The 25,412-nt window shown below is 40.1% G+C and overlaps 1 protein-coding gene across 10 annotated transcripts in view; it reads left to right on the forward strand.

Annotated features, from left to right (window-relative positions):
* The window catches only part of GTF2I (general transcription factor IIi), a 55,111-nt gene extending 30,256 nt beyond the window's left edge, over window positions 1-24,855 (forward strand). For 9 of the 10 annotated variants that reach the window (XM_081890235.1, XM_081890238.1, XM_081890237.1 and 6 more), the window contains 23 exons: window positions 11-112; window positions 2,372-2,437; window positions 3,732-3,915; window positions 5,542-5,600; window positions 6,769-6,840; window positions 7,405-7,588; window positions 8,228-8,286; window positions 9,174-9,245; window positions 9,622-9,805; window positions 11,582-11,640; window positions 11,930-12,016; window positions 12,900-12,998; window positions 13,445-13,510; window positions 14,599-14,782; window positions 17,138-17,196; window positions 17,881-17,991; window positions 19,182-19,262; window positions 20,569-20,752; window positions 22,178-22,206; window positions 22,542-22,613; window positions 23,006-23,050; window positions 23,886-23,962; window positions 24,305-24,855. In XM_081890235.1, the coding sequence (XP_081746361.1) occupies window positions 11-112; window positions 2,372-2,437; window positions 3,732-3,915; window positions 5,542-5,600; window positions 6,769-6,840; window positions 7,405-7,588; window positions 8,228-8,286; window positions 9,174-9,245; window positions 9,622-9,805; window positions 11,582-11,640; window positions 11,930-12,016; window positions 12,900-12,998; window positions 13,445-13,510; window positions 14,599-14,782; window positions 17,138-17,196; window positions 17,881-17,991; window positions 19,182-19,262; window positions 20,569-20,752; window positions 22,178-22,206; window positions 22,542-22,613; window positions 23,006-23,050; window positions 23,886-23,944 (2,117 nt within the window). In that variant the 3' untranslated portion in view covers window positions 23,945-23,962; window positions 24,305-24,855. The other variant, XM_081890240.1, reaches the window with a different exon arrangement.
* The last annotated feature ends 557 nt before the right edge of the window (window positions 24,856-25,412 follow it).

Below are 25,412 nucleotides of genomic sequence, written 5' to 3' on the forward strand. Positions count from 1 at the left end.
CTGTCTGAAGATGATGACGACTACTTACCACCTCATAAGAAGACAAAGAGCACAGAACCAGTCAACGATGCGGCCAATTGTGGAAGAAGAAAAGCTAGAGAATTCAATTTTGGTAAGTTTAAGAGTAAAATGGTTCCTAACCTTCTTCACAGTTTTGTTGGCCTGGCTCCTGTTGTATTCAAGCTTTCACTTGAATTGGTACTGAATATGACTGTATCTCCATATGAACATATGAAACTGCCTCCCCCCCCCCCATCAAGCCTGAGACTGTTCTGTCTAGTTCTGTGCTGTCCAACAACAGCTCTCCAGGTACAAGTTGTTTCCAAAACCTTAATATCTGAGATGCTTTAAGCTTCAAGTGCCAGAGCTTGAATCTGGGATGTTACACGTAAAACGTTTGTGCTCTGCTATGGGGTTCTGGTGTCGCAACACAGAACCCCTTGCCTTCAGTATCATTAGATCTTGTTTCTCAAAGTGGAGGTACCAGCGGAAGGTTTTCCTGGGATGCTTTGAAGATCCAGGAGGCTTGTGTGGGAGAAGACATTAGCCCCTTATTTTATTTTTTAAATAATTTTTATTGGTTTTTCAATAAATACATCCTTTATGAAATATCTCTCTAACAATTTTCTTTTTTTCCCCCTGCCCCCCTCCCCTAGACTTCCCTCATACTTCCACTTCATTTTACTTTCAGTTTATTTATCCTGCGTATTATTTCCCCAGTTAATTCCTAATACATTTACATCTATTTTTTATTATATACATTATATACATTTGTGAATGCTTACTCAAACCCTGCCAATGAGTCCAACTCTTCATGTTGTCTCTTCATATATATTGTAAATGGTTCCCATTCTCTTTTGAAGTCTTTGTTGTCCCTTTCATGTAATTTATCTGTTAATTTTGCTAATTCTGCATATTCCATGAGACATGAGCCCCTTAAACACAATGATTTAATGCGCTGTACATGAGCCTCAGTAACTCCGAGCAAAGTGTCAGATTCATACGCTCCCCTCATCCTCCTGCATGATCAGGGACTTCTGCCAAGTTTAGTTTCCCTTTTAAACAATTTCCAATTCGCTTTTCTTTTGAACCAGCTGGTTTAAAACAGCTTGTTTTAAGTTCCTTAACATGCCAACTTGAAAATGAATTGTTTAAAACAATGGTTTTGTTTAAGTAGGGTTGCTGGTTTAAATGTAGCACTAAGCTGTTTTTTTGGTGTTTGTGTGTGTATGTTTTTTTTTTACAAAATTCAACAAAGCTTGTCCTCCTGGATGTTCAGGGGAAGTGGAAACCTTATTCTTTACTTTGGATCATTGAGGTCTATCCACATAGCACACCCATGGTTTAGTATTATGTGTGGATGTGGCCACTCTTGCAGAAGCACTTCTTCAAGCTTACTTGAACTTGAACGTCAGTAGAATTGAGAAAGAAGGGAAGGAGAGTTGCTGACTGGCTTATCTGAGCAAACTGCCCAGTAGGCTGATCGTGGCATGAATGGTTTGAGGATGCGCTACGTAGAATGAATATACTTGGAGTTTGCTGTTTAATTAGGGACTATTGTCAGTCTTGAGACAGTAGTAGCTTGAGGAGTCTGTAATGAGTCGGGCTTCTGTGTGTGCCTTCCTCTTTCGTAACGATTTCCTAAAGCTTCGGATGTCTGACGTAAATATGGTATAGAAGTGCAAAGCCATGAAGTACTCCAGTGCATAAGTAGCTTGAATGTGGATGCCTTGTGTCTTGCTGCCTCTATTTTCTTTGAGAAGTGGGACATGAATGCATTAAATCAACCAGCACCAGGACTGGAGTAATGATGGGGGGGGCTGTATGGTTCTTCATATAACCTCTTTAGTTAAGACTTCTGCCAATACGGCTTCACACACTCATTGTAACTCTGGCCTTTTAAGAAACCTCCCAATTAAACCTTTCAGGCTCTGAATTAAAATAATTTGTCAACAGCTGCTTCAGATCAGTGTAAACCACAATGGGAGTGAGCTGCTGACTGTAGAATTGCTGTAGAGCAGGCATGGCCAAACTTGGTCCTCCAGCTGTTTTGGGACTACAACTCCCATCATCCCTAGCGAACAGGACCAGTGATCAGGGATGATGGGAATTGTAGTCCGAAAACAGCTGGAGGACCAAGTTTGGCCATGCCTGCATAGAGTAATTATGGACAAAGTTCTTAGCTGCTTTTGTCCAGCAATATGTACATAATTTTGTCTTCAGAACGTATACAGATGCTACTTTTAAAGGGTTTAGTGTTTTATAATCATGCATGAGCAACAAGGCGAAATGCATAATCCAGAATTCAGCAGCTTGATATATTAAAAGCTTGATATATCTTATATTGGGATAACATTATTTTTCCTTTCAGAGAAATGGAATGCCCGCATTACAGACTTGAGAAAGCAAGTTGAAGAGTTATTTGAAAGAAAATATGGTATGTGTATGCACTGTATCCCTGACCCCCTTTTAAAAGCCATTCCTAGAATTTGAAACTCCACAAACTTTTTTTTGGAAAAAGGTTAGAATTCCCCACTCCATAGAGTCTGAATTCTTTTGGCATGTTGTCCTGCCATTGTCCAAGGACTGCCAGTGCCAAGGGGTGTTTGTAGCCGTGTTGGTTCTGCAGAATTAGAGAGTTGGCAGTAAGTACAATGATATCTCCTTTTGGGGAGGGGGGTAAGTAGTGTTGGAAGTTCTGCAAGTGTTACTTCCACAGCCTTTGGTTCTTAACATTACACATTAATTGTGATCTGTATTAAGAATAAAATGTGGTACCAAAAAAAGGGGGGGCTGCAGTCTGCAACCTGTGTAAAGTAATGTTGCTTATTTTGTGTAACTTAATCGGTTTCAGCTAATCATCCAAAAGGGCAAGGAGTTTAGCTCTGTGTTGATTTCACTCTTCTGGTTTCTTAGATTTGCTGGACTTAACCACATAGTTCATAGTCTTGTAGGCTTAAAACTTTGCTTTTTTAAAAGTTGGAGGAGGATTTCTGCATCCTTCCTGTATTTGAAAATGTTGACATTATAGGTGGGCATACAACGTAACTACAGATCTGCAACATCTAGATCAGTGGTGACTAACAAATAATCCCCAAGGTATTGCTGGGCTCCAATGCCCATCAGCACTAGTTAGGATGGCCAAAGTCATTGATGATATGAGTTCTGATTCAACAATATCTGTTGGCCCACAAATTAGCCACTCCTGGTCTTAATATGTGGTAGCATATGTTTGCATATAGCAAGTAAGCTACTCATTTTGGGCATTACGCAAAAATTGTGTTGGGTGATAATGTGATCCACTGTCAAAAATCTGAAACCATGACTTGAAGTTTTTATAAATCATGGCTTGGGACTGTCTGTGGTTTGATGGGGCGTCTGAGTTGACAGTTCGTACTTAATGGCTATAAATCTTCCTCTGGGAGTCCTGGCTCTGCACTCTAGTTTCCATATGGGGACAGAAAATAAGCACAGATAAGCAGCTCTGAACTGTTGTACATTTTGGAAGTTCAAACTAGGGCTTGTGTTCTAATCTATGGTTAGTGCAAATTAGTTTGGTGTGGGGTTTGAGTTGCACTTACGAGGCATAATCTCTTCCTCTTTTATATAAAGCAGGTTTGATTGTATAGGGTTCTGTTAAGTGAGATACTGCATTTGATGTTCTTTTGAAACAAGTAAGTTTGCAGGCAATTCTAAGCCACGCTTAGTGTGTTTTTCTTTTTATATTAAAGCTGAAGCTATTAACGCAAAAGGCCCCGTGACTATCCCGTATCCACTCTTCCAGTCCCATGTTGAAGATTTGTATGTGGTAGGACTGCCAGAAGGAATTCCCTTCCGGAGACCCTCCACCTATGGGATCCCTCGCCTCGAAAGGATTTTGCTGGCAAAGGAACGGATACGATTTGTGATTAAGAAGTGAGTAAGTTGGTTTAAATTAGAGTGTCCACAAATGCAGGATTCACAGTATCTTTTTCTATAGAATTGCTTATCAATTATAACTTCTCTCCCCCTCATAATATTGGCACTTGGGCGGGGGCTGTCTCAGTGAAATTTATTAGAAGTAGATTCAAGGCAGAAAAAAAGATATCATATAAGGGCCGTGTTCAAATGATCAACCCTCAGCTTAATAATTGTTGAATGATTTAAAGTTGGCCTAATATCCCAGCTTGTTTGGAAGCTATTAACCATAGCTTCCCATTTTGGATGTTACTGGATGCTGTAGTGAACTGACTTCCTGGCTTGTTCTCTACTTGCATGGGTGGAAAGTGAAGCAGCTGCATGTGTGTGCGCAGGAGGCTAATTCTCATCTTGGCTCAGTGCACAAATACAGAGCTTGCAGTCACCAGATGCAGTGAAGGGCAGGGAGACAAATTCATGAATGGGAGTTGCTCTATTAATGGTTATTACTATAAATGATAGCTGGACAGAACCTCTGTGTTCTGAAGCACTATGCCTATTGGATGGCAGTTGCTGAAAGAGAATAGGGTTGTTGGCTTCCCAGAGACATATAGCTGGCCTCTGTGAAGAACAAGACACTAGACTTGATCAACTTTTTGACTTGATCCAGCAGAGCTGCTTTTTACATTCTTACAGCATAATATTTGCTTCCATTTCTTGTATTTCTGCAGTGTTATTTATTTAATGTATTTTTACCCTGCTGTTCAGTAGACAAATGGCTAAAGTAAGATCTGTAGTACGCAAGGCATATCTTGCCTTGCAGCCTTACAATTTAAAAGACATTTTGCACAAGAGGGATCAGGAAAATGAATAAAGGCAGGCACCAGTTGATAAATTGTGTGGTAGTTGTTATACCCTGAATCGAAACAATTCAAGGTTATGCCACCTTGAATGTAAACAATTCAGCTATCCCATCTCTCCCTCTGCTGCAGTCAGGTGGAACCAAGTATTGTTCAAATAATCAGAATATATATTGGGGTGCTGCTACTGCGGATTCTTCTGAGCGGTCTTCAGATTTTTGCTGATAGACCTAATTTTATTCAAGCTTTGAGATAACCAAATGTTTGTTTTTGCCATTGGTTATTACTGTCAAATTATCACCATGGCGTATTGTATAAAGTTTCTTGCGAGATTATTCTGAAAACACTTTCTCTTTAATAAGTATGAGGCTCTCTGATCTTGAAAAAAAATGTACACTACCCACCTGTAAGTTGCATTTTCTGTAAGTACTTCAGAAAATATTCCATAGACTTTAGCAGATTGCCGACTAGAAGTGAAGTTTTTACCTTGTCACAGTATTATGAGCTTCATGCTTTAGATATTGTATTGTATCCCATGCAAGTCCTCCTCAGAGTTGACCTATTGAAAATAATGAACATGAGTAACTTGAGTCCATTAATTTCAGTTGGCTACAGCCCTTGGCGATTTCTGTTATAATTTGTGTATCCCTCCCATTCCTGTTGGTAAGATGGGGTGGGGGGAGTATTATTTGATGGGTGAAATAATGGTTGCTATGGGGTAAAAGTAGTGGTAGTGTAATAGTAGTATGTTGATTCACAAAAATATGCCCTAAAATGTTTGCAGGCATGAGCTGCTAAATTCAACGCGAGAAGATCTACCGTTAGACAAACCTGTTGCAGGAGGTAAGAGGGGTATGTGGAGTTGGTGGCTGTGTTTATTTTGTTCATGGATTGCGTTTATGATGGCTGCCCAACAACATTGTGCTCTGAATGGCTGTCCAAGATAAAATACAGTATTACGTGTTCTAAAGACAATTGCAGCATAAAATTTGCTGAGAGAGACCTAAATCCAAGTTCACAGCATAACTAAAAGTACAGTCATACCTCATGTTGCGGCCGCTTCAGGTTACGTGTTTTGTCCTGCAGCAACCTGGAATTACTGGAACGGGTTACTTTCGGGTTTTGCCACATGTGCAGAAGTGCTAAATTATGCCGTGTGCGTGCACAGATGCGGCACTTTGGCTTGCGTCAGTTCTGTGTTACAGACGGGCCTCCGGAATGGGTTCGATCCATAACACAAGGTTCCACTGCACACAACATACAGTCAGTTGAATAAATGTGTTTAGGGTATTGCTGTTGGGTCAGATTTGACAAAGTTTTCTTAGGTGAGCTGGATAGTGAAAGCATTATTGGTTGTGGCACCTGACTGGCACTCTTTCCTCCAGGTGGCTTGCCTGGCATTTGTGCTGCTGCTGTTTTGGTGGTAGATGAAGACTTTTAAAAGAATCTATTAATCCTTCCTTTAATACTTTTTAATGGCTTTAATGCTGCTTGTGATTTTTGTTTTATGATTGAATTGTATCTGATACTTAAAATTGATCTTGTATATATTTGCAAGCCATCTTGGAAACATACGGTGAAGGGCAGAAGAATGTTCCAGTGAAGAAATTAAAACAATTTTCATCTCTTGAGCTAGGCCTTAAGAGGTGAACCTTAACTGTAAAAATGTATTTGCTGGGTTGAAGTATAGATGTATTTGCATCTATTTTTTCTCTGCTTCTTTGATGCCTGCTACCTGTCAGTTTGTGAGGGCTCCTAGGGACAACTTCCTTTTATGCCAGGGGTGGAGAGCCTGTGGCCTTCCAGAAGATATTGGACTCTACATTTCCATCTCTGGAGGCCTATAAGTTTATCCCTTTCCTCTCTACTTTTATGCACTTGCCCTCTTTCGCCACTGTAACTCCAAGGGGGAAGGATGGCAAAGTCAATAAAGTTTTACCAAATCAACAGTTTTTTAGCTTCAGAATGTTAAACGTTTAAATCAAATTCTTGTTTTTACCACTGATCACAGTGAAAGAAGAATGGTATGCCCGAATCACCAAACTAAGGAAGCTTGTCGACCAGTTATTTTGCAGAAAATTTGGTAAGTTCACTTGGCAGCAATTCATTGTTCAGTTTTGATGGTGATGGGTTCAGGGCTGGCTTGCAGATCAGAGATCGCTTTCCAGTTAGCAACCACTAAAATTCAGTAGTTTGCTTTGTGGCAAAGAGAGTTAACATGTTTTTACCTTTTAACCGGGTCCAGTGGCATCAAAATGGGGTGCTCTCGGGAGCCAAGCTGCATCTGGCAGATCCAGGGCTGTCAAGACATGATCTGCCCCAATTACCTAGAAAGTGCTTGATTGAAGAGGGGTGCACAGGGCAGGAATGGAAATACACATCAATTCCCAATGCCCTTTTTTCTCTGTACCACATATGCTTGCGATATTAGACTACAGCAGAAGAGAAAAGGACATGGGGAGGCAAACTGCAGGGAGTTTAGCCGTAATTGGGGCAAGGCTCTGTACTCACCTGTATGTCCTTTCAGTAAGGGGTCCTTGTTCATAAAATGTATTGACCATTAGTTTAATTAAAGACTGAAACTAGGGTTCTTGTCTGAGTTTTGCCCATGTTGTGAAATTACAAATGTTCTGGCTTCTTCTAACAGCTGAGGCACTGGGGAGCACTGAACCAAAGGCTGTCCCTTATCAGAAATTTGAGGCGCATCCCACTGATCTTTTTGTGGAAGGTCTGCCAGAGAACATTCCATTTCGGAGTCCGTCCTGGTATGGAATTCCTCGGTTGGAGAAAATTCTTCAAGTGGGCAACAGAATAAAATTTGTAATAAAAAAGTAAGATGAGCTTTCTTTGCATTTCTGTTTTTTGAGATTAAATTTGTCAGTGCCAAAAAAATGCCAACAGTTTTTCTTGATGTGTGTTAGAGACTGGAAATATATCTATAGGAGTATACAACTTTTGACGGATTTGTCTTTCTATCTCTGATTTCTCTAGCAACTTGTCTTGGCTAGAAGAGATCTGCTTCACCCTTGAACTTATTTCAAAGATCTAAACTGTTACTGAAGGATTGTTTTCTTTCTTCATTCTTACATTGTAAATCATCCCTGGATTGGAAATACAGAAAAGGTTAAATGATATGTGAAATAAGCAACCTTCACTTTAGATGGTACCCTTTTGTTAAAAAAACAAAACCCTATTATCAACCAAAATGCAATTCACTAACTTGATAGTTTTATATGTTTTGAATGGGCTCTTGGAACCTTTGTATTTTGCTGATATCTGCTATTTTGCTTTTTAAAGTTCATTGTTTTGTGCTGGTTCTTGATTATTATTTTTTAAGTGAGCTTCACAATGCAGAGATTAATCAATTAGAACTCTCACTTGGATAGTTCAAGGGTAGAAGCACTAAAGATTGTACAGTACGGAATACCTCCCTTCCACTATATGTTAATTTATTTATTTTTTAATTACAGGCCAGAACTGCTAACAATCACTGCTGCAGAGGTTACTCAACCAAGGACAAACATGCCTGGTATGATGGGCATTTATGAAGTGATCAAATACAGACAGCATTACTTCCACCCACTACTTGGAGAGATGCTTTTTCTCCCCTCCTTAATGTATTCAGATCCCCTTTATTCATAGAGATGGGTTGCGAACTTTTGGAGCTTTGGTATTCACTTGTTTCTCTGTGCTAAATGCATTCATTAAGATGGGGAAAATATATCGAAAACATCCCACCTAAAAGGCCACATATATTATTGCTATTTATTAAATTAGGTTAAACAGAAGAGGTTGATTCTACAAAGCAAAATATCTTAACTGTCAAAGGCCAGGGTAACAAGAATATGGTGCAATTCCAATGGTGATTATTGAAGGATGCAATCCATTATCAGAATGGGAAGGGAAGGACAGTTTTTGGTGATCCCTTCTGTATCATGTTGAAGGCTACAGAGCACTGCAGGAGGGAAAGAGGAACACCAGAAACCATCTCTCTTTCAATTTTTCTGATGGATTTCTTCTGGGGGCACATTATCATCATTGGATCACCATCACTCATTGTCTTCGTCGTTAAAGCTAAATATGAGATGATATATCTGAAAGCATTTTTATCATTACTGTGATTTTCCTGCTGTCCCTTATTTTCATTAATCTAGATGTTGCCTTATGTACAGTGACTCAGATCACTCACCACAGCAAGTGATGCTTTGAGAACCCAAATGATCTGAATTTCCCACCATAGAGCAAAATTATAGCTTGTTCGCTTTCATTTCATAGTCTGCTTCTAAGGATATGTATTTATATACATGCAAATCTGTAGGTTACATGTTTGAATTGATCTCTCACTAAGTGCCATCATTGCACGTTTACAGATGGAAGCATACATTGTATATATGTGTATTTATTTTTAATTCCCAGTCAAAGAAGATTGGAATGTCAGAATCACAAAACTGAGGAAGCAAGTAGAAGAGATATTTAATCTAAAATTTGGTAAGTTAACTGTTGGATATTCACCTTGTAGTACCGTTGCTTGATGAAAATACTGTAGAAGTAAAAACACAATTTTTTCTACATTGTTGTAGCATTTTGACCAATTGCCTTTATATATATTTTGGGAAAGGCTATATGTGTAAAGCTGTGAAAGTCAAGGATGCCAGATCTGGATATTAAATTACGTGTTATGACTACTTGGAAATTTTAATGATTTTCATGTACACTGTGTGAATTTCTTTGAGATTTATAAATGGAATATAAATATTTTAAATAGAACAAATAATTAAAAAAGAGGGGGTAGCTGCCTTTGAAAGCAGAACTTTGATGCCTAATGGTCTATTGAATCACTGCCAACTTGTCACCTTGATTCTAGGACAAGCTCTGGGTCTGAGTGAAGCAGTGAAAGTTCCTTATCCTGTCTTTGAGTCAAACCCTGAGCATTTGTATGTAGAAGGTTTACCTGAAGGTATCCCCTTTCGAAGTCCAACATGGTTTGGAATCCCACGCCTGGAAAGGATTGTCCGAGGGAGTGGAAAAATCAAATTCATTGTGAAAAAGTAAGCTGGTGGTTAATCTCTTTACTATTTTTAAATTTACAATTTTATTGCTTTACTGTTGTTTTTTAAAGCAAAAAATGCTTGTTCTGGAAAATCTCAAAATGCTGTCTGCAGATGCAGCCTCAGTCTTGACTTATTACCCCAACAGGGATCTTTAATACCTAGGTCTAAAGTGATGTTGCTGTTGCTGTTAATATTTATATCCTGCTTTTCAGCATCTAGGTCTCAAAGCAGCTTGCAACGATAAAAATATACACAATTTAGAAGAAATTAAACCCCAGAAATTTAAACAAAGAACATCAGAAAATTTAACAACATCGGAGAAGCATTCCTGATATAAAGGCTTCCTGAAATAAAGCAATTTTAACTAGTCATCTGAAACGCAGCAGGGACGGTCCCTGTCTTGAGTTCTGGTGGGAGTTCCAGAGTTAGGCCCACAACACTCGTTTGTATGAGTTGCACTTCTGGTCCATGGAGGACCACCAAGCTCCATCAGATGATTTCAGTGATCAATTTGGCATATACAGGGAAAGGCAGTACTTAAAGCATTCTGGGCGTCAGTTATTCAGGGCTTTGCACACTAGCAGAAGAACCTTGAACCTGGCCTGGTTGCAGATGGGAAGCCAGTGCAAGTCTTTTAGCAACAGTGTCGTGTGTTGGCAGTAGCCTGCTTCCAGCACCAGTCTGGCCACATCATTCTACACTAGCTGAAGCTTCCGGACCAGACTCAGGGGCATCCCCCCATAGAGTGTGACACACTAATGGTTAGTGCTATTAGAATTATGGAACCATAGAGTTGTGGAGTTGGAAGGGATCACAAGGGTCATCTGGTCCATCCAGATCCAGGGCCATTCCTGCAATGCAGGAATCTTTTGCCCAACATGGGGCTTGAACCCACAACATTGAGATTAAGAGACTCATGCTCTACCAACTCAGCCATACTTCACTGTGGGATATCATGGAAATGTGAAGCAAGCTTACATGCAGGATGGATGAAACAGACATTCAAGTAATCATTCTTAAGACATCAGTCACCTTCGCAGAGGGTGCTATGTACAGTTTATGTGTGTCGAAATCACTGATTTCAAATGTGTGAATATGACGGCAGCATTTAACTTGAGGGGTTGGGCAGGTGGTTATTAGTTGCCAGGTTCCACTTTTAGAACTGTAACCATTGGGCCGTCTTAACAGGATCATTAGAATGTGTCAGGTAGACACACATAATTTTGAGCTGCTGTTGCATTGTGCACATTTGGGCAACTTAGAAATTTCATATTTTATCTCTGGAAAATAGCTGTTGTTAAAGCGACGTTGAAACAGATATTAATATTTGGGTATGTACAAATTGGAAAGTTACACCGGTAACATCTACAGTTGCCTTCTCCCTCCTTAATTATAATTAAAACCCATCTCTTACTGGAGATCTTCCTCCCCACTCCCACCCCATGTAGCTGTTACAGGATCCATATGGTTTTTACAAGGGGTTCTGCCCCTGCTCGTATTGTTCGCCAAGCCCACGACTTGCTCCACTCTGCCATCCCGCTTGGAGATTTCTCCCCTTCATTCTTCCCCCTGTTCCCAGGCAATGCCAGCAGCAACAGTTGCTTGCACCGCCCACTCACTTGAGGCTTCTCAGGCTTCCATCACCCTTTTTAAACTTGGCTGTAGTTACGTGTTTGCTTGCCAGCATGAAGATGGACGACTACAAATATTGTATGTAAGATACTTGCATTGTTATGAGAGCATCCTATTAAAAATGCGTTTTCTAATTTATAGGCCAGAACTTGTCACCTCTTATTTGCCTCCTGGATTGGCTAGTAAAGTGAATACTTCGGGTAAGTGACTAAACACCAGTTACAAAGGAAAGGGATGTCATCTTCGCACACCGCACGGTGTTTGAGTTTTCAAAGCAAGAGATCTGAAATCCAGCAGGTGTTCTCACATGCTTCCTTTACACAAAACAGATGGAGTAAATAGTTTGGAAACTAGCGTAAGCATTTCAAGAAGTCTCTCTGCCCCATGCCGATTTAGGCATGCCAGTTAATTGTGGCAGGGGACATTGTCTGAAACAAGCATATCTACATAGAGCTTTATAAACAATAAACAAACTTCCTTTCTTTTTAGAACCCCAAAGTCCGAACAGCTCAAACTCTGCACAAAGTCCTGTAAGCAACTCCAAGATTCCAGAGATTGAAGTTACTGTAGACGAAGGTATGGACTTGACTAAATATGTTTGCTTGAGAATAAGTAGCTTGGCTTGTACCGGTTACTGCATGAGGGTTTCTTCTGTCTGCAGAACAGAGCTTCTCTGGAAGCTTAGTCTGTTGTGGGGGAGGGGAAGAAGAGCCATCAGAAAATCTTCTCATTCTTAATCAGAGAATTGTAGAGTTGGCAGGAATCCTGAGGGTCACATAGTCAAAGCCCCTCACATTGCAGGAATCCTGCCCACAGCCATCCAGTGGGCTTGATCCACCAACCTTCTGATTAGCAGCCAGACACACTGACTCATTATGCCACCTTTGGTATGCTATTCCCAGCACAGATTTTATGTATACCTTCAATGGGCTAAAAGTCCCTAATTCCCCACCCACTCCTCATTTTCCCATCATTGTATAGAGAGATGTCTGTGTTACCTTTCCAGTTGTGTGGGTTGTGAGTGTTGAAGTGAATAAAACAACATCCTCTAAAATGTGGATTTCTGGCTTTTCTGGGAATAGAACAGGGAAAATCCACTCACATGAGTTGGGACCATGTGTGTTTGGGGTGTGTGTGTGTGTGTGTGTGTGTGTGTGTGTGTAGCGATGAAAAGGGCTGATTTCAACAGTTGCGTTTTAGATGATAAATTAGTTGAATCCAAATAAAGTAGCTTAACAGCAAGATTGATAACTTTAAATGCACACTTCCTTGAAAAATGAGGTAGCTGCTTGTTAATATTATTTTCAAGGGTAACTGAACACTTGTGCCATGTCCACTAAGATCTCAGCAGATTTGAAATTTTAGAGTAGTATTGTAAATTCTAGTCTTGCATGTTCTTGTTGTACACTAGAAATTCATTAATTTACATGGGATGTATTGTGTGTGTGTGTTAACACAGGTCTTGCTAACAAGACACAAACCCCAGAAGTTAAATCTAATCCTCAAACCAATGGATCCAATGTAGGCTTTAAACCAAGAGGAAGAGAGTTCTCTTTTGGTAAGTTCTGAGGAAAACTGTCTCCTTCCAAACTGCATGCCACTAGCCACTTATTCCTGATCTTTATTCCTGACAGCTGCCTACTTGAATTCAGTCTGATTCACTAACTAGATAATATATTTACACTCTTCCCAGTTTGGGAATTAAAGTGCAGTGTATGAATGTAAATAAAGCAATAGAAATCCTCATTTTTTGTTGGTAACTCTGTTAGGAATTTAATTACTTAGGGGCTGCTTGCCTTACGTCTAGTACCTAAAAAGAGAAAAGTTACGTAAGTTGCACCCAGGACAAACCCATTTCCCCCTTTATATGTGGAACTTGCTGCTAGTTTTTTCTTGCTCATTGTACAGAGGCATCCAGATAACACCACTTGGTATTTCCATAGAAGCAAAGAAGTAGTGGATCAGGGTGCAGATAATTGACTTACTCTTTTGATGTTTTAACAGAGGCCTGGAATGCCAAGATTACTGACCTGAAGCAAAAAGTTGAAAACCTTTTCAATGAGAAATGTGGTAAGCATACTGCACCTTTTAAAACATTATCTTAGCACGTCTGAGGGGAACTTTATCAGCAAAATATTTGATACATCCATAAATTACAGCCTAGTTCTTATTAAGTTGGTAAATCGAAGTCTTGACTGTACCACTTTAAACTGCAGTTGAGAACCCACAGATAATAAATGCAAACGAATGTGATTATTGTGATTTGGCTTTCTATCCTGTTTTTTTGCAGCAACAAACTAATTCTCTTGCGTGAAAGGAAAGAGGTTAAGCTTCTGCAGTAACCTGTTTTCTTAATTTGGTACATCGGCATATGGATAATACCTCTAGATTCTGGATGTATAGCCTCTTTTGTTCTTTAAGGGACTATGTTACTGTTATGTAAATATACAAGCAGGAATTGATAAGTCAACAACTGCTGGATAATGGGAAAGGAAAAAACTAAAAAAATAAATAATTGTAAATGGAATATATGGAATGAAATGTGAATTAGAAATATGTAATATCAAGCAGCAGTGGGGGAAAGTAGAGACATGTCTAGGATAAAGAGCAGGAAGTCAACTTTTTGGAAAATTTGTATTAAATTAGATGTAATTTGGCATTGATTTGTTAAAAATTTGGAAAACTAATAAAAAAACACCTGCAGATTTTGGATTTTCATGCTGATTTTCAATATTGGTTGAAAGCCTACTAATGTGCATTAGGGCTGAGTGAAATTTGTGTGGTGTTTCTTTTTACAAAGCAAAAAGTACTTTTGCCCTCTCCAAAACGTCTTCTCCAAAAGAGCAGTGTTCCATAATCACCTTTCACTATAAAATCATGCTCTGAAGGGAGAAAGAATGTGCAGAATGTATTACCAATTGTCTCCTGCTAAAGGGGCGACTGCACTGCAAAGTGATTATTTTGCCACCTGTTCTAATCCCTATATCAAATATAACTGGAATTGGGGACTTTTTGTGGAGGGTCAACTCTCAAGAAAAGCTTTGTCCCTTCGTGTTTTGGCTTAGCTCTAGTAACCACTAGGACGTAAGTGTGTCAGAGAAATTCATCAAAGGGCCAGCCCCACCCCCTCAAATATTGTGAAATACATTTTGTTTTAGGGGAAGCTCTTGGACTGACGGAGCCTGTGAAAGTCCCTTTTGCACTCTTTGAGTCTTACCCTGAAGATTTCTATGTTGAAGGCCTTCCCGAGGGAGTGCCATTCCGTCGCCCTTCCACGTTTGGCATTCCAAGATTGGAAAAGATCCTCCGAAACAAAGCTAAGATAAAATTTATCATTAAAAAGTAAGCCAAATGCAATGCGTACCACATGACTGGCCTCTCTGAACAACTTAAATACAGAGTTCAGCCTAGACAGATGCTGGATTCTTCCATCAGAGAAACGAGGCTGTATTTTAGACTAGCAATACTCATGGTAGGCTTCTCTAAGACTTGGGCAACCTTGTTTCAAACTTTTGGAATAATAACTAATAAATGCAAATATTTCATTTCTTCATAGTCATAAGACTCCTCACAAATTAAGGTTTCTAGCTGAAAAAGCAGCATTTTAAAATCAGTTGGTAAGGGATCACTTGCAAACTCCATATTTGAGACCCAAATCAGCAAATCAAATGTTTTAAATCCAGATGACCTCAAGAGCATGGCTCCAAATATTGCTGTGCCAACTTCAGAATAAATTTCTCAGTCAGAGATAGAAACAAAGTGGCCCTGTGGGTTTTTGGTTTACTTGATAAGTGAAAGCAGAACTTAATCAAAGTAAGACTGAAATGCCCAATTAGTTACAGATAGGTAGCCGTGTTGGTCTGCCATAGTCAAAACAAACAAACAAAAAATTTCCTTCCAGTAGCACTTCATCTGAAGAAGTGTGCATGCACACGAAAGCTCATACCAAGAACTAACTTAGTTGGTCTTTAAGGTGCTACTGGAAGGAAAAAATTTTTTGTTATGCCCAATTAGGATGACAGGAAGCACTTGGTTACGGAGTGTTGAATAGAGTGAATACTGTATACAGTCGTACCTTGGAAGTCAAACGGAATCTGTTCCAGAAGTCCGTTTGACTTCCAAAGCGTTTGAAAACCAAATTGTGGCTTCTGATTGGCTACAGGAAGCTCCTTCAACCAATCAGAAGCTGCGGAAGCCCCATCGGAATTTTGGCTTCCAAAAATAGTTCGCAAGCTGGAAAAGTCACTTCCGGCTTTCCGACGTTAGGGAACTAAGCTGTTCGAAAACCAAGGTATGACTGTATTGTATAGTTGCTAATGTTTTCAGCTGGTTAAAGGCTACTTCTTAAGAAGGATCTTGTCATATCCAAATATGCCTCTTGTGTTGTCTGAAAGTGAATAGTGATAAAGGCATTTTGCAAATCCAAAAGGCAAATTGGGCAAGTATAGCTTAAAGTAAAACACCTTGTTGCCTTGTATAATACATGAAATAATTATGCAGTTGCTAGCGCCTGCCTTTTGTCTGTTGAGTCTTGTTTTCTTTTGTCTTCACTAAATCTACTGGGACAGCTTTCAGTGCATTGGCATTCTGGCCATAAGCTAACATGAACGCATTGCATTTCTGAGTCCATCTGGAATTAAAACCTTGTTTACTTTCTTCCATATAAGACTTATTCAGTACCTCCTGTTATTTCCCGGAAGAATAATGAAGATAAAACAAAGGCAGGCACTGAGCTGGTAGCACTCGTATTTGTCCCGGGGTGGGGGAGGGTGTAGCACTGAACGAAGAGCACAAAAGTGAAATTTAGAAAGAAGAGTTTGTAACCATATGAGCTGACCCTGAGGTCAAAATAAGGGGTTGGCCCATCACACTGCAACATTAAAAAACAATAAAATGAGTTGGACACAAAAGTCCATGCAGTGTTTCAGTTGATAATTGCGTCATCTCAGGAAGAGTTTGAGCCTTTTATAACTTAGGGGCACAAAACAGGTAACTCCATTTGTGGAGATGTGTCTCATGCTAGGGGACAATATGCTGTAAAAGAACAAATTGGTGGAGGATAGCCAAATGGAACCCAGCTTACAGGATCAGAGGCAGTGTACCACTGGGTACCAGATGCACAAGAGGATTTTGCTTTTGTGCTGCCCAGGTGGACCTGACTGGTCATGGATGAACAGGCTTGGACCACGGTTTCATTAACCACATTAACATTAATCACAGTTAGAAAACTTCCCAACTCTTGCAGCCTTTCCACAGGAGAAGGAACTGTGCTACAGGCCTGAGGCTCACCAGCTTGTCCTGGCTCATTCACATCACATCACACTGGTTTAGTATGATGCCTGAATGCAGCCAACATGTTTAAACTTCTTGGTTCAGGATGCACATGGATAACATAATAGGTTCACTTTGCTTTTCCTTTAATGTTTGGCTGAAGCGTTCTGAGCTTCCCTGAGATGAGAGAGAGGGAAGCTTCAGGGAGGGATATCCAAGACAAGTGGAATTTACGGGGAGCAAGACTGCATGTTTTGGGGAGGAATGGTCGTTGTGCTTTCTCCTCCATCCACTTGACCAGCCATGCTATGGCATTTTAGAATGAACAGCTTCGCCTCAGAGGGAAATGAAGCTGCAGTTGTGTTGACTTATTGATCGCACTTCTTTATATTCTTATGCCAAAACTTCCACCATGTTTCTTTGCAGGCCTGAGATGTTCGAGGCGGCAATTAAAGAAAGCGCTGCTGCTGTTCCAAGTCCTCAGAGTGAGTTTTGTCTTAGAGTTAAGCCCTCAATGGCACCGACTTCGTTGTGTTCATAAGATGGCGACACTGATCAGTAGGGAACAATTCAGGGGAGCGAATTAAAGTACTCCAAGGGTTCTGTGATAGCATAAATCAAGTCATTGCTTTTGGGTCTTGCACCTCAGAATAAGAAAGAGTCTTGTGTCTTGAAAGTGCTATTAGGTTACTATATCAAATAAGTGACAAGAGCTGCAGAGACCAAGTTCTGCTCTCAACATCTCAGCTCTCATTCCAAATCTCTCTAGCTAGCTGCCAGTCTACGTGTGCAGTTTCCTCCCCTTCCGCTGCCTCCCTGGAGTGCTATGACATCAGATGTGTTCTGAAATTCAAATAGGGCATAGTGCGTATGATGATGTCTTTGCTGGGAGAGTTCCTTATCCTTTTGGAGTGCAGAGACACTGCCATCCTCTGCAAGGAGTAAAGCAGCACTCCTGTTAGAACGTGAACAGATTTGGCACTGGATATGGTTGGGTGGGGGCCAACAGCTGTGCTCCAATTGGAACTTAGATCTGCCTTGTATGTTGACCACTCTTTTGAGTTCAGTCTTATTTGTTCTTGATACTTTTTTACTGGGCAGTACTCATAATACGAAATGAGATTCGAGTCCTTTTGGTGTTAATGCTTTGAAACCATGTGTTTTGTAAGGAAGAACAAGTTTATCAAACACCGTGATAAACACTGTAAGTGTGCCTGATCCGGTGGTGAACACAGCTGCTGGAGTGGAAGATCTTAACATCATCCAAGTGACTATACCAGGTACTCTGCCCATTTCCCTCCCTACCTTGCATTTTCAAAAGCCGTTTTAAAGACAGAGTCTTTTTCCAGTTCAATATTTTTGTTCCTGTCCTACTTCTAATTCTAGTTCATGTGCCAGCAGACACCACATAGGATACTAGTCATAACAAACCGTATTCTTCTGTGTTACTTGCAAAAGTATCTTGAAGCTAAGCTCCCAAGGGCTTGAAAGAGAAGAAGCAGACATTCTTAACTATTGCTAATAGTTCTCACTTTGCAAATTAAACGTGACATAGAAGCCCCATGTTCCTTACTTTCATTTCCCAGAAGAAGCAGTGCTGCAAAGACAAAGGCTATCTTATTGATGATTTACAGGAACTGAAAGCAGCCTTCCTGAGTTGGATTGCTCTGCTTACAGGAACATGCTGGCTTCCCACCTGCCAACCGCAGACTGTCCTTAGAACATGCACGAGGGTTTAGAGAACTTCCTTGCTATATTTCCTATTGAAGAATGTGGGCTGCAAAGCAATGACCTGACTGACCTTCCCCAAAGATTCAACTAGGGGAGAGTGCTCGTAGCTGCCAGGTTGCTAACCAGCTGCCTCCCTTTCTCCATGCTTCCATGAGGTTCCTAGCTTGGAGGAAGAGCTTGTCAATTTGTTATTTTCTGCATTAGTTCACTTTTTTCAGTTGCTCTGTAAAAACACCAAGGGGCGCCTGCATATCTGCTATGTGCTCTTTCCTTTAATCTTTCAGGCAAGGGTGAGACATGTATGGCCTCCAAATGCTATTGGTTAACATCTCCATCATCATTGACCATTAACCATGCAGCTAGAAGATGTAGTCCGACATCATCTGGAGTGTGTGTGCAGATTTCCCTGCCCTGCTTTAAAATCTAGTGACTTAAGAGGGCTTTAGCAGCAGGTACACCTGGTAGAGACATGCCCTATAGGGCACTTAAGAAAGTGGGCACACACTTGGCTCAGGCTCTCTCCTGCCACTCCTTTAAACCCCAAAGAACTAACAGTCTTAAGGCTGAGAAGGAGTTGGTGATAGGACAGCAGCAACACTAGATGAGTAGAACAGGGCTCTTTAAATAACTAGACTGACTTAAATTGGTTTTGCTTGTGTTTAAACAAGATCTGGTTTTTTTAAAAGGTTCAAGTCAATCACAAAATATGATTTAATTCTTGTTTCTTCAAATTTTACAGACGATGATGAGAGAACATCCAAAGTAGAGAAGGCCCGACAGCTGAGAGAACAAGTGAATGACCTGTTCAGTCGGAAGTTTGGTAATTTTAATTTTGCAATGTAGACTCTCTAATCCAAGGTGCAGTAGGCCTACCTTTGAGACCTGAATTGAAAGAGGACTGAGCTGTAACAGTCTGAAGCTGCAAAAGAGCCGTTTATGCTTCGGAAAGTCAGAAGTTGGGACTTGAGTGCATGTGTCCTTGCACACCTAGCTAGCACCTGTTTTCTGTTGGTAGTTGGCAGGTGCTCTGGTTGACAGGTGGTCTATAAATATAGCAAATAAACTCATCCTTTCGTACTTCATAATTGAAGGAAACATTTCTGTTCCCTCTTTCCCGAGTTCTATATGCAATTCCACTTCACTGAAAAGTATGTATTCAGTCGTTAGAAAATAGCTGTCATTTGATGCTTCTTGAGTTCAATAGGTTGCTTTATTATAGTTATATAGGATCATATATAAAAATACACTTTGGTTTAAGTGCAAATTATCATGTTTGTGTTAGGTAGCTCATGTTGCAGTCTCCATGCAGCTTTGGATGATGCAATGGGAATGACTGACACCTGTGATTTTAAAAACAGTGGGGTAATTAGTTAGATGCAACTTAATACCAGTGGTTATCAAAAGACTGCCTTTGAAGAAAAACTGCCAGCTGGTGTCTGGTGGATTTCATACATCTGATTAGTGATGGCAACCAAAAGGGAGTATTTCTTTACACAATGCTTGATTAACTTCTTGAACACAACACGCAATAACAGCCATGGGAGTAGATGGCTTTAAAGGATGCTTAGCAGAGGATAGATCTACTGGAGGCTATTAGTCATGGGAACAAAATGGAATCCTCCTGATTCCAAAGCGGTGTGAGACACTGGATACCATTTGTTCGGAGGCAAATGATGGGGAAGGGCTGTTGCCGTCATTCCCTCCATTTATGATTCCTATAGGCATCTTGTTAATTACTGTAGGAAATGGAGTGGACCTTTTTTTCTACTCTGATCCAGCTGGACACTTCTTATATAGGTGCCAGTAATCGCCATAAAGTTGTTACACTAAGTGTCACACTTTTTAACAATGAAAGAAAGAGGTGTTGTTACTGCGTACCCTTGTACTGTTTTAATCAGTATTTTTAAAAAGGGCACTTCCAAAAGCTTAAATGAAGATAAGTGGAAGGGTTCAGTCCCAGAAGGTCAGCAAAAGCACATCTCCGTTGAAGTTGATTCTGTTTTTATAATGATCCTGCATGATCCTGCCCTTGTTACTGTGTAGTATTTTCAAGTAAACTCTGCCTTCCTTGTGGCCTAGCGTGAGGACAGTACAACATAACTCTCACAACCTCTCTCTCTCATCAGGGGAAGCCATTGGCCTGGGGTACCCTGTGAAAGTGCCCTATCGAAAAATCACAGTCAACCCTGGCTGCGTGGTGGTGGATGGGATGCCTCCTGGAGTGTCTTTCAAGGCTCCCAGCTATCTTGAAATCAGTTCCATGAGGAAGATACTGGATTCAGCAGAGTTTATTAAATTTACTGTCATCAGGTATGTGGTTTTCAACTACATTCTCTATAATACTGTTCCCCCCCTTTTTTTCTTTTTTTGTTGGAGAAGATGTAAGGTGGGGCCTGCTTATTCTGGCCCTGGTTGATGGATTAGACATGCAGTAAAGATAATGGGAGAAGCTGCCACTGTTTTCCATTGCAACCAAGCTAGGGCCAGTGCACAAGACCAAGAGATCCTCTTGTGATCTCTACGACCCTTTTGACAATGCCCTGTGTTTGTGAGGCTCAAACAAGCCAACAAACTGAAGCTCCATAGGCAGCATGCTTCTCCTTATGAGGTCTTGTGGGGAAAGAGGTGACTGCTGCTTAGGATCATCCCAGAAGCATCTGAGCTGCTATGCTCCCTGTCTTCCAATGGAGAAGGGTATTCAGAAGCATGGAATGTTTTAAAGTCCAGGCCAGCTTCCATTGGGGCCAGTTCCTCATGGCCAAGAGCCTGCATACCTAAGAGAGTGTGCCTTCTTCCCTGTGCCCCACTGCAGTGTTGAAAGATCAGCCGAGAATGTGCTCTTGAATGATGCCATCATAACAAGCCAGGCTTGTAGGAGGATATGGAGAGAGGCATTCTCTGTTGCTGCCTCATGACTGTGGAACTCCCTTCCTGCAGATGTTCACATTCTGAGGCTCTTTGTTTTCGAGCCACTTTAAGCAGTACAAATTTGGAAAAGCAGCTAATTTATGGTATTATGCCTTCAAGATTTGTTCACATCTGTAAGGGCTCCTGTGACCAAAATGCCCTGCCTCTCCCTTGCAGGAGATGTTACTAAAGCAGCAAGGATGAGCTGATATTTCCTTAAAATTTTCACCAGCGGTTGTGTTAGGAGCAGGCAACAAGAGTTTATTGGAAACCTACTGGTTATAAGGACATTAGCCATATATGAAGTGGGCCTATTTAAATGAATAGAATGTTTAACAAAGTTCCATTATTTTCAGTGGGTCTCCTGAAAGTAGACCTGTATTTACTAGATACAGCGCTAGGAGCAGAATTTTGAAGAGAGAGTCCACCACTGACCTAGCAAAGATATGAGGGTAGAGAAAATATAATAAAAATGGAAACTGGAAAGTATACAAAGACAACTGGAGAGTAAGTAATAAAAATGGAGTCAGTTGAAATTTTTCAACTTTGTATATAAATTCAAAGCTCCGGGTCACGTAAGTAACTTACTCATGTTGAATATATATATTTTTTTCTTAGACCTTGCTTGGAGGCTTAGGAATTGCAGTACTAGATCTGTGGCTTTATGCATACATGAAAGTGGAAGAAAATTAAACACAATGAGAAGATCAGAGTGCATATGTGGTTATACAATTTGGCACCTCAGATTGTTATGTCAAATCTGTAGAACGTTAGGATTATATGTAAAGGATCCCTTATTGAAGTGTTGCATTCTGTGTTTTCCAACAGACCATTCCCTGGACTTGTAATGAACAACCGTAAGTATTTCATTAGCAGTGCTTAATATGTCTGTCCTTCTATAACTGTGTTGTCATTATGATGCTGCCAATGACACAGTCCAGCTCTTTCTTAGCATTTTATACCTGTGACCAGAGAGAAAATGACAGCATATAAATGCTAAAGGGGTAAGGATTACAAGGGAGTAGATTAAAAACAACAACAACTCTTCGGAATACCACATCTTTCAAGGGATTGGTAATGCTTTGCTTGGTGCATACTGACATGGAGTAACATTGTGGTTTTAACATGAATACATTTACTAGTGGAGGGGCATTTCCTTGTAATAACTTAATGCTGATCTTACTACTTCTAGAAATTGCTGAGAAAGCGGAATCAGAAGCACCAGCACCAGCAGCTGTGGCAGTCCCCGAGCCAGTGGAACAAGGTAGGTGTTAATTTTTATTAGACTGCCCTTAGAAGTTGATAACATGATTGGTAATAAAGCCCCTTTTTCGAGGTGGAGCAGGGGTGCAGATGGGCGTGAAGACCAAATCTGTGCAATAATACCAGGGTGGAAATAATACACTAGTTTAGTTTGGTTTGTGTGAGAATATGGACATTCATTTTTATTGATTTACTTCATAAAATTTATAGACCACTTGATTGGAAAAAAAACCAAACACCTAAAATGGGTTTTGCTAATACTTACAGGTGCTTTTCAGAGAATATACATTATGTTGCTGCCTCTGGTTACATAGTTGATCATGTTTGCTGTTGTAGTTAACAGTACATTGTATGAAATAATGCAACTAATTTTATGAGTTTCCTTTTTTTAAGATCCAGTTGAACCAGACCAAATAGTACAAGTATCTGTGGAGGACGGTAAGTGTTTATAGTCTGATGAGTGGAAAGCAACAGTTATTTGAAAATGTATCTTGATGCCCACAAAACCAAAAGGAAAAGAGCAAGGGGAAGCCCAACACTGCTCTCTTCCCTCTGGCCCTGTAAAGTTGCTTGCTAGCTTTTCATTTTTTAATTTATTTTTATTGTCTATGGCTCAGTTGCTAGAGCAACATGAGATTCTTAATCTCAGGGACATGGGTTCAAGACCCATGTTGGACACAAAAGATTCCTTCATTGCAGGGGGTTGGACTAAATGACCCTCGTGGTCCGTTCCAATTCTACAACTCTATTTCATGTATTTCCATACTGTTTTATATTCAGAATTTCTAAGCAATGCACATAATTTTTTTTTAAAGGCAAACACAAACCGCAGAAGAGTATAAGAACAATTAAAAGTAAACATAAAACCATAACATAACATAAAAGCTACTTGTAAAGTGGCTGCTGAAATAGCCATGAAGTAATTTCAGCGAAACAATTTGTAGCTCCGCCACTCTTGTTTGTGGTTAAAGATTCTGGCGGCCCATTCTTAAAATTACGTGGTATGATTTTCATTGGTGGTTTGTGTTTGAATGGTGAGTCATTTTCCAGCTGGGGCTTTTCTCTCTTTCATGCAGCTGCTCTCTATAGCTCACTGAGACAAAATTACTATCACCTGGGAAAGAACAATCTTCTTAATTAAGTTTATGCCGGAGCTTTGTTCCTCCTTGCTCATTTCCGGAAATTGCAATTTTCATTTACATTCTCAAATCCCCTTCCCTCTTTCTTCAGCGATCTTGTTGAAAGCATCTAAGTATCCTTTTTTTCTCCACAGATTCAGCACAGACTGAAGAAGACACTCAAATAAAACAAGAGCCAGACCCAACGTGGTAGACCTCGCCAATATTTAGGGTAAAAAAGTCATGAAGAAAATGGAGCGGCGGGTGGCATGCAGATGATTTTATAGATAGAAGGTGGATTGTACTCTTAATATACAATTACAACCCACGTTGCGTTCATATTGGCCTTTGTAGATTGCTTAACTCGGCAATACCCTCTTGCAATCTTCAATTTGTGCTCATATTGTCCCTGGGCACACTTCGTTTAATTTTAGCCCAGCTGAACCTTTAAAAGAGCAAGCTAAATGAGTGAAACAGGTTTAGCATGTCGAGTAGTCATTATTTTCATTGGACTTCTAGCTGCACTTGATTTAACTTCAATCCCTGCCTTTTTTATTCCTTCCTCACTGTTTAGTCAGAAGCTTCCAGGATTGCGAAGAGTTTGCTGGGACGGCCCTGAGCTGTGTAATATAGCTGTATAAGAGAAGTACCTTCTATCCACCCTCCCCCAACCTCCTTTTTTTGTATTTTTAGATAGAAATGTCTACTCTGTTCAAAAGTCCTGATAATTGACATGAAGCAATGAAATAATATTCACAATGGCTTATTTTAGTTTAAAATAATTAATTGGAGGAAAAAAATGCTGGATACATGGCTTAATGATTGTTAGCTTTTCATTAATATCAACAGGGACTTTCAAAAAATATCTGCCTTTCCAATTAAGACTGTCCATTAGATATCGAAGAAGAAAGAAATATGCCTATCGTAGTTCAGGTTTTATTTTTTTCTCCCAGTGGGAGTGGGTGGGTGTGGGAGTTGAAATTGTCCGCTGAATTTTTCTTTCTCTTTCTCCTTAATGGTTAATTGGATAATAGTATCTGTATATTTGAAATAATTTTTTTCCTATGATATATCTCTCAACTCATATGTTTTTAATAAATAAAAAAAAAACTGGTTTTCCTGGCATCTGCAGTGTTATTTATTTAATAACCTGGTAGTCTGTAGTCTTTAGAGAGGGTAGTGGGAAGGATAGCATTAATTTCGAAGCAACGAGTGCTTGTGTTTAGATTATTTCTGCATACCAAGGTTCAGCTGTGAAGCTGTTGAGGCCTTAAGGCAGGGATGGATGGAAAATAAAGCAGGGTGGACCACTGAGTTAACCACATAGCAGCGGCAAACTGTTTCCTTTCTAAGAATCCTTGGCTAGGCAGAACTTTGGCATTTAAGCAAAAGTGCACACTTGTTGATTGCTTAACACTTAGTTACACCTCCACTGTTGGACTTGGGGAGTTATACCTTAATGCAGCCTGCTCCTGCTTCTTAAACTGCTATAGACTACTGATAAGCCATGAGTCTTTCTGCAACATGTTCAAAAATGGCACAGTCCCCAAGAAGACATAGGAAACTACTTTATACCAAGTCAGACCATTGGCCCATCTAACTCAGTATTGTCAACATGAACTGGCTTTAAAAAGAGTCTATCATTAAAAGACTGAAGGCAGAACAGAAAAAATGTTTTAATT

Source organism: Podarcis melisellensis (assembly GCF_964234715.1).
Source record: "Podarcis melisellensis genome assembly, chromosome: 15".
NCBI classification, from domain to species: domain Eukaryota; kingdom Metazoa; phylum Chordata; class Lepidosauria; order Squamata; family Lacertidae; genus Podarcis; species Podarcis melisellensis.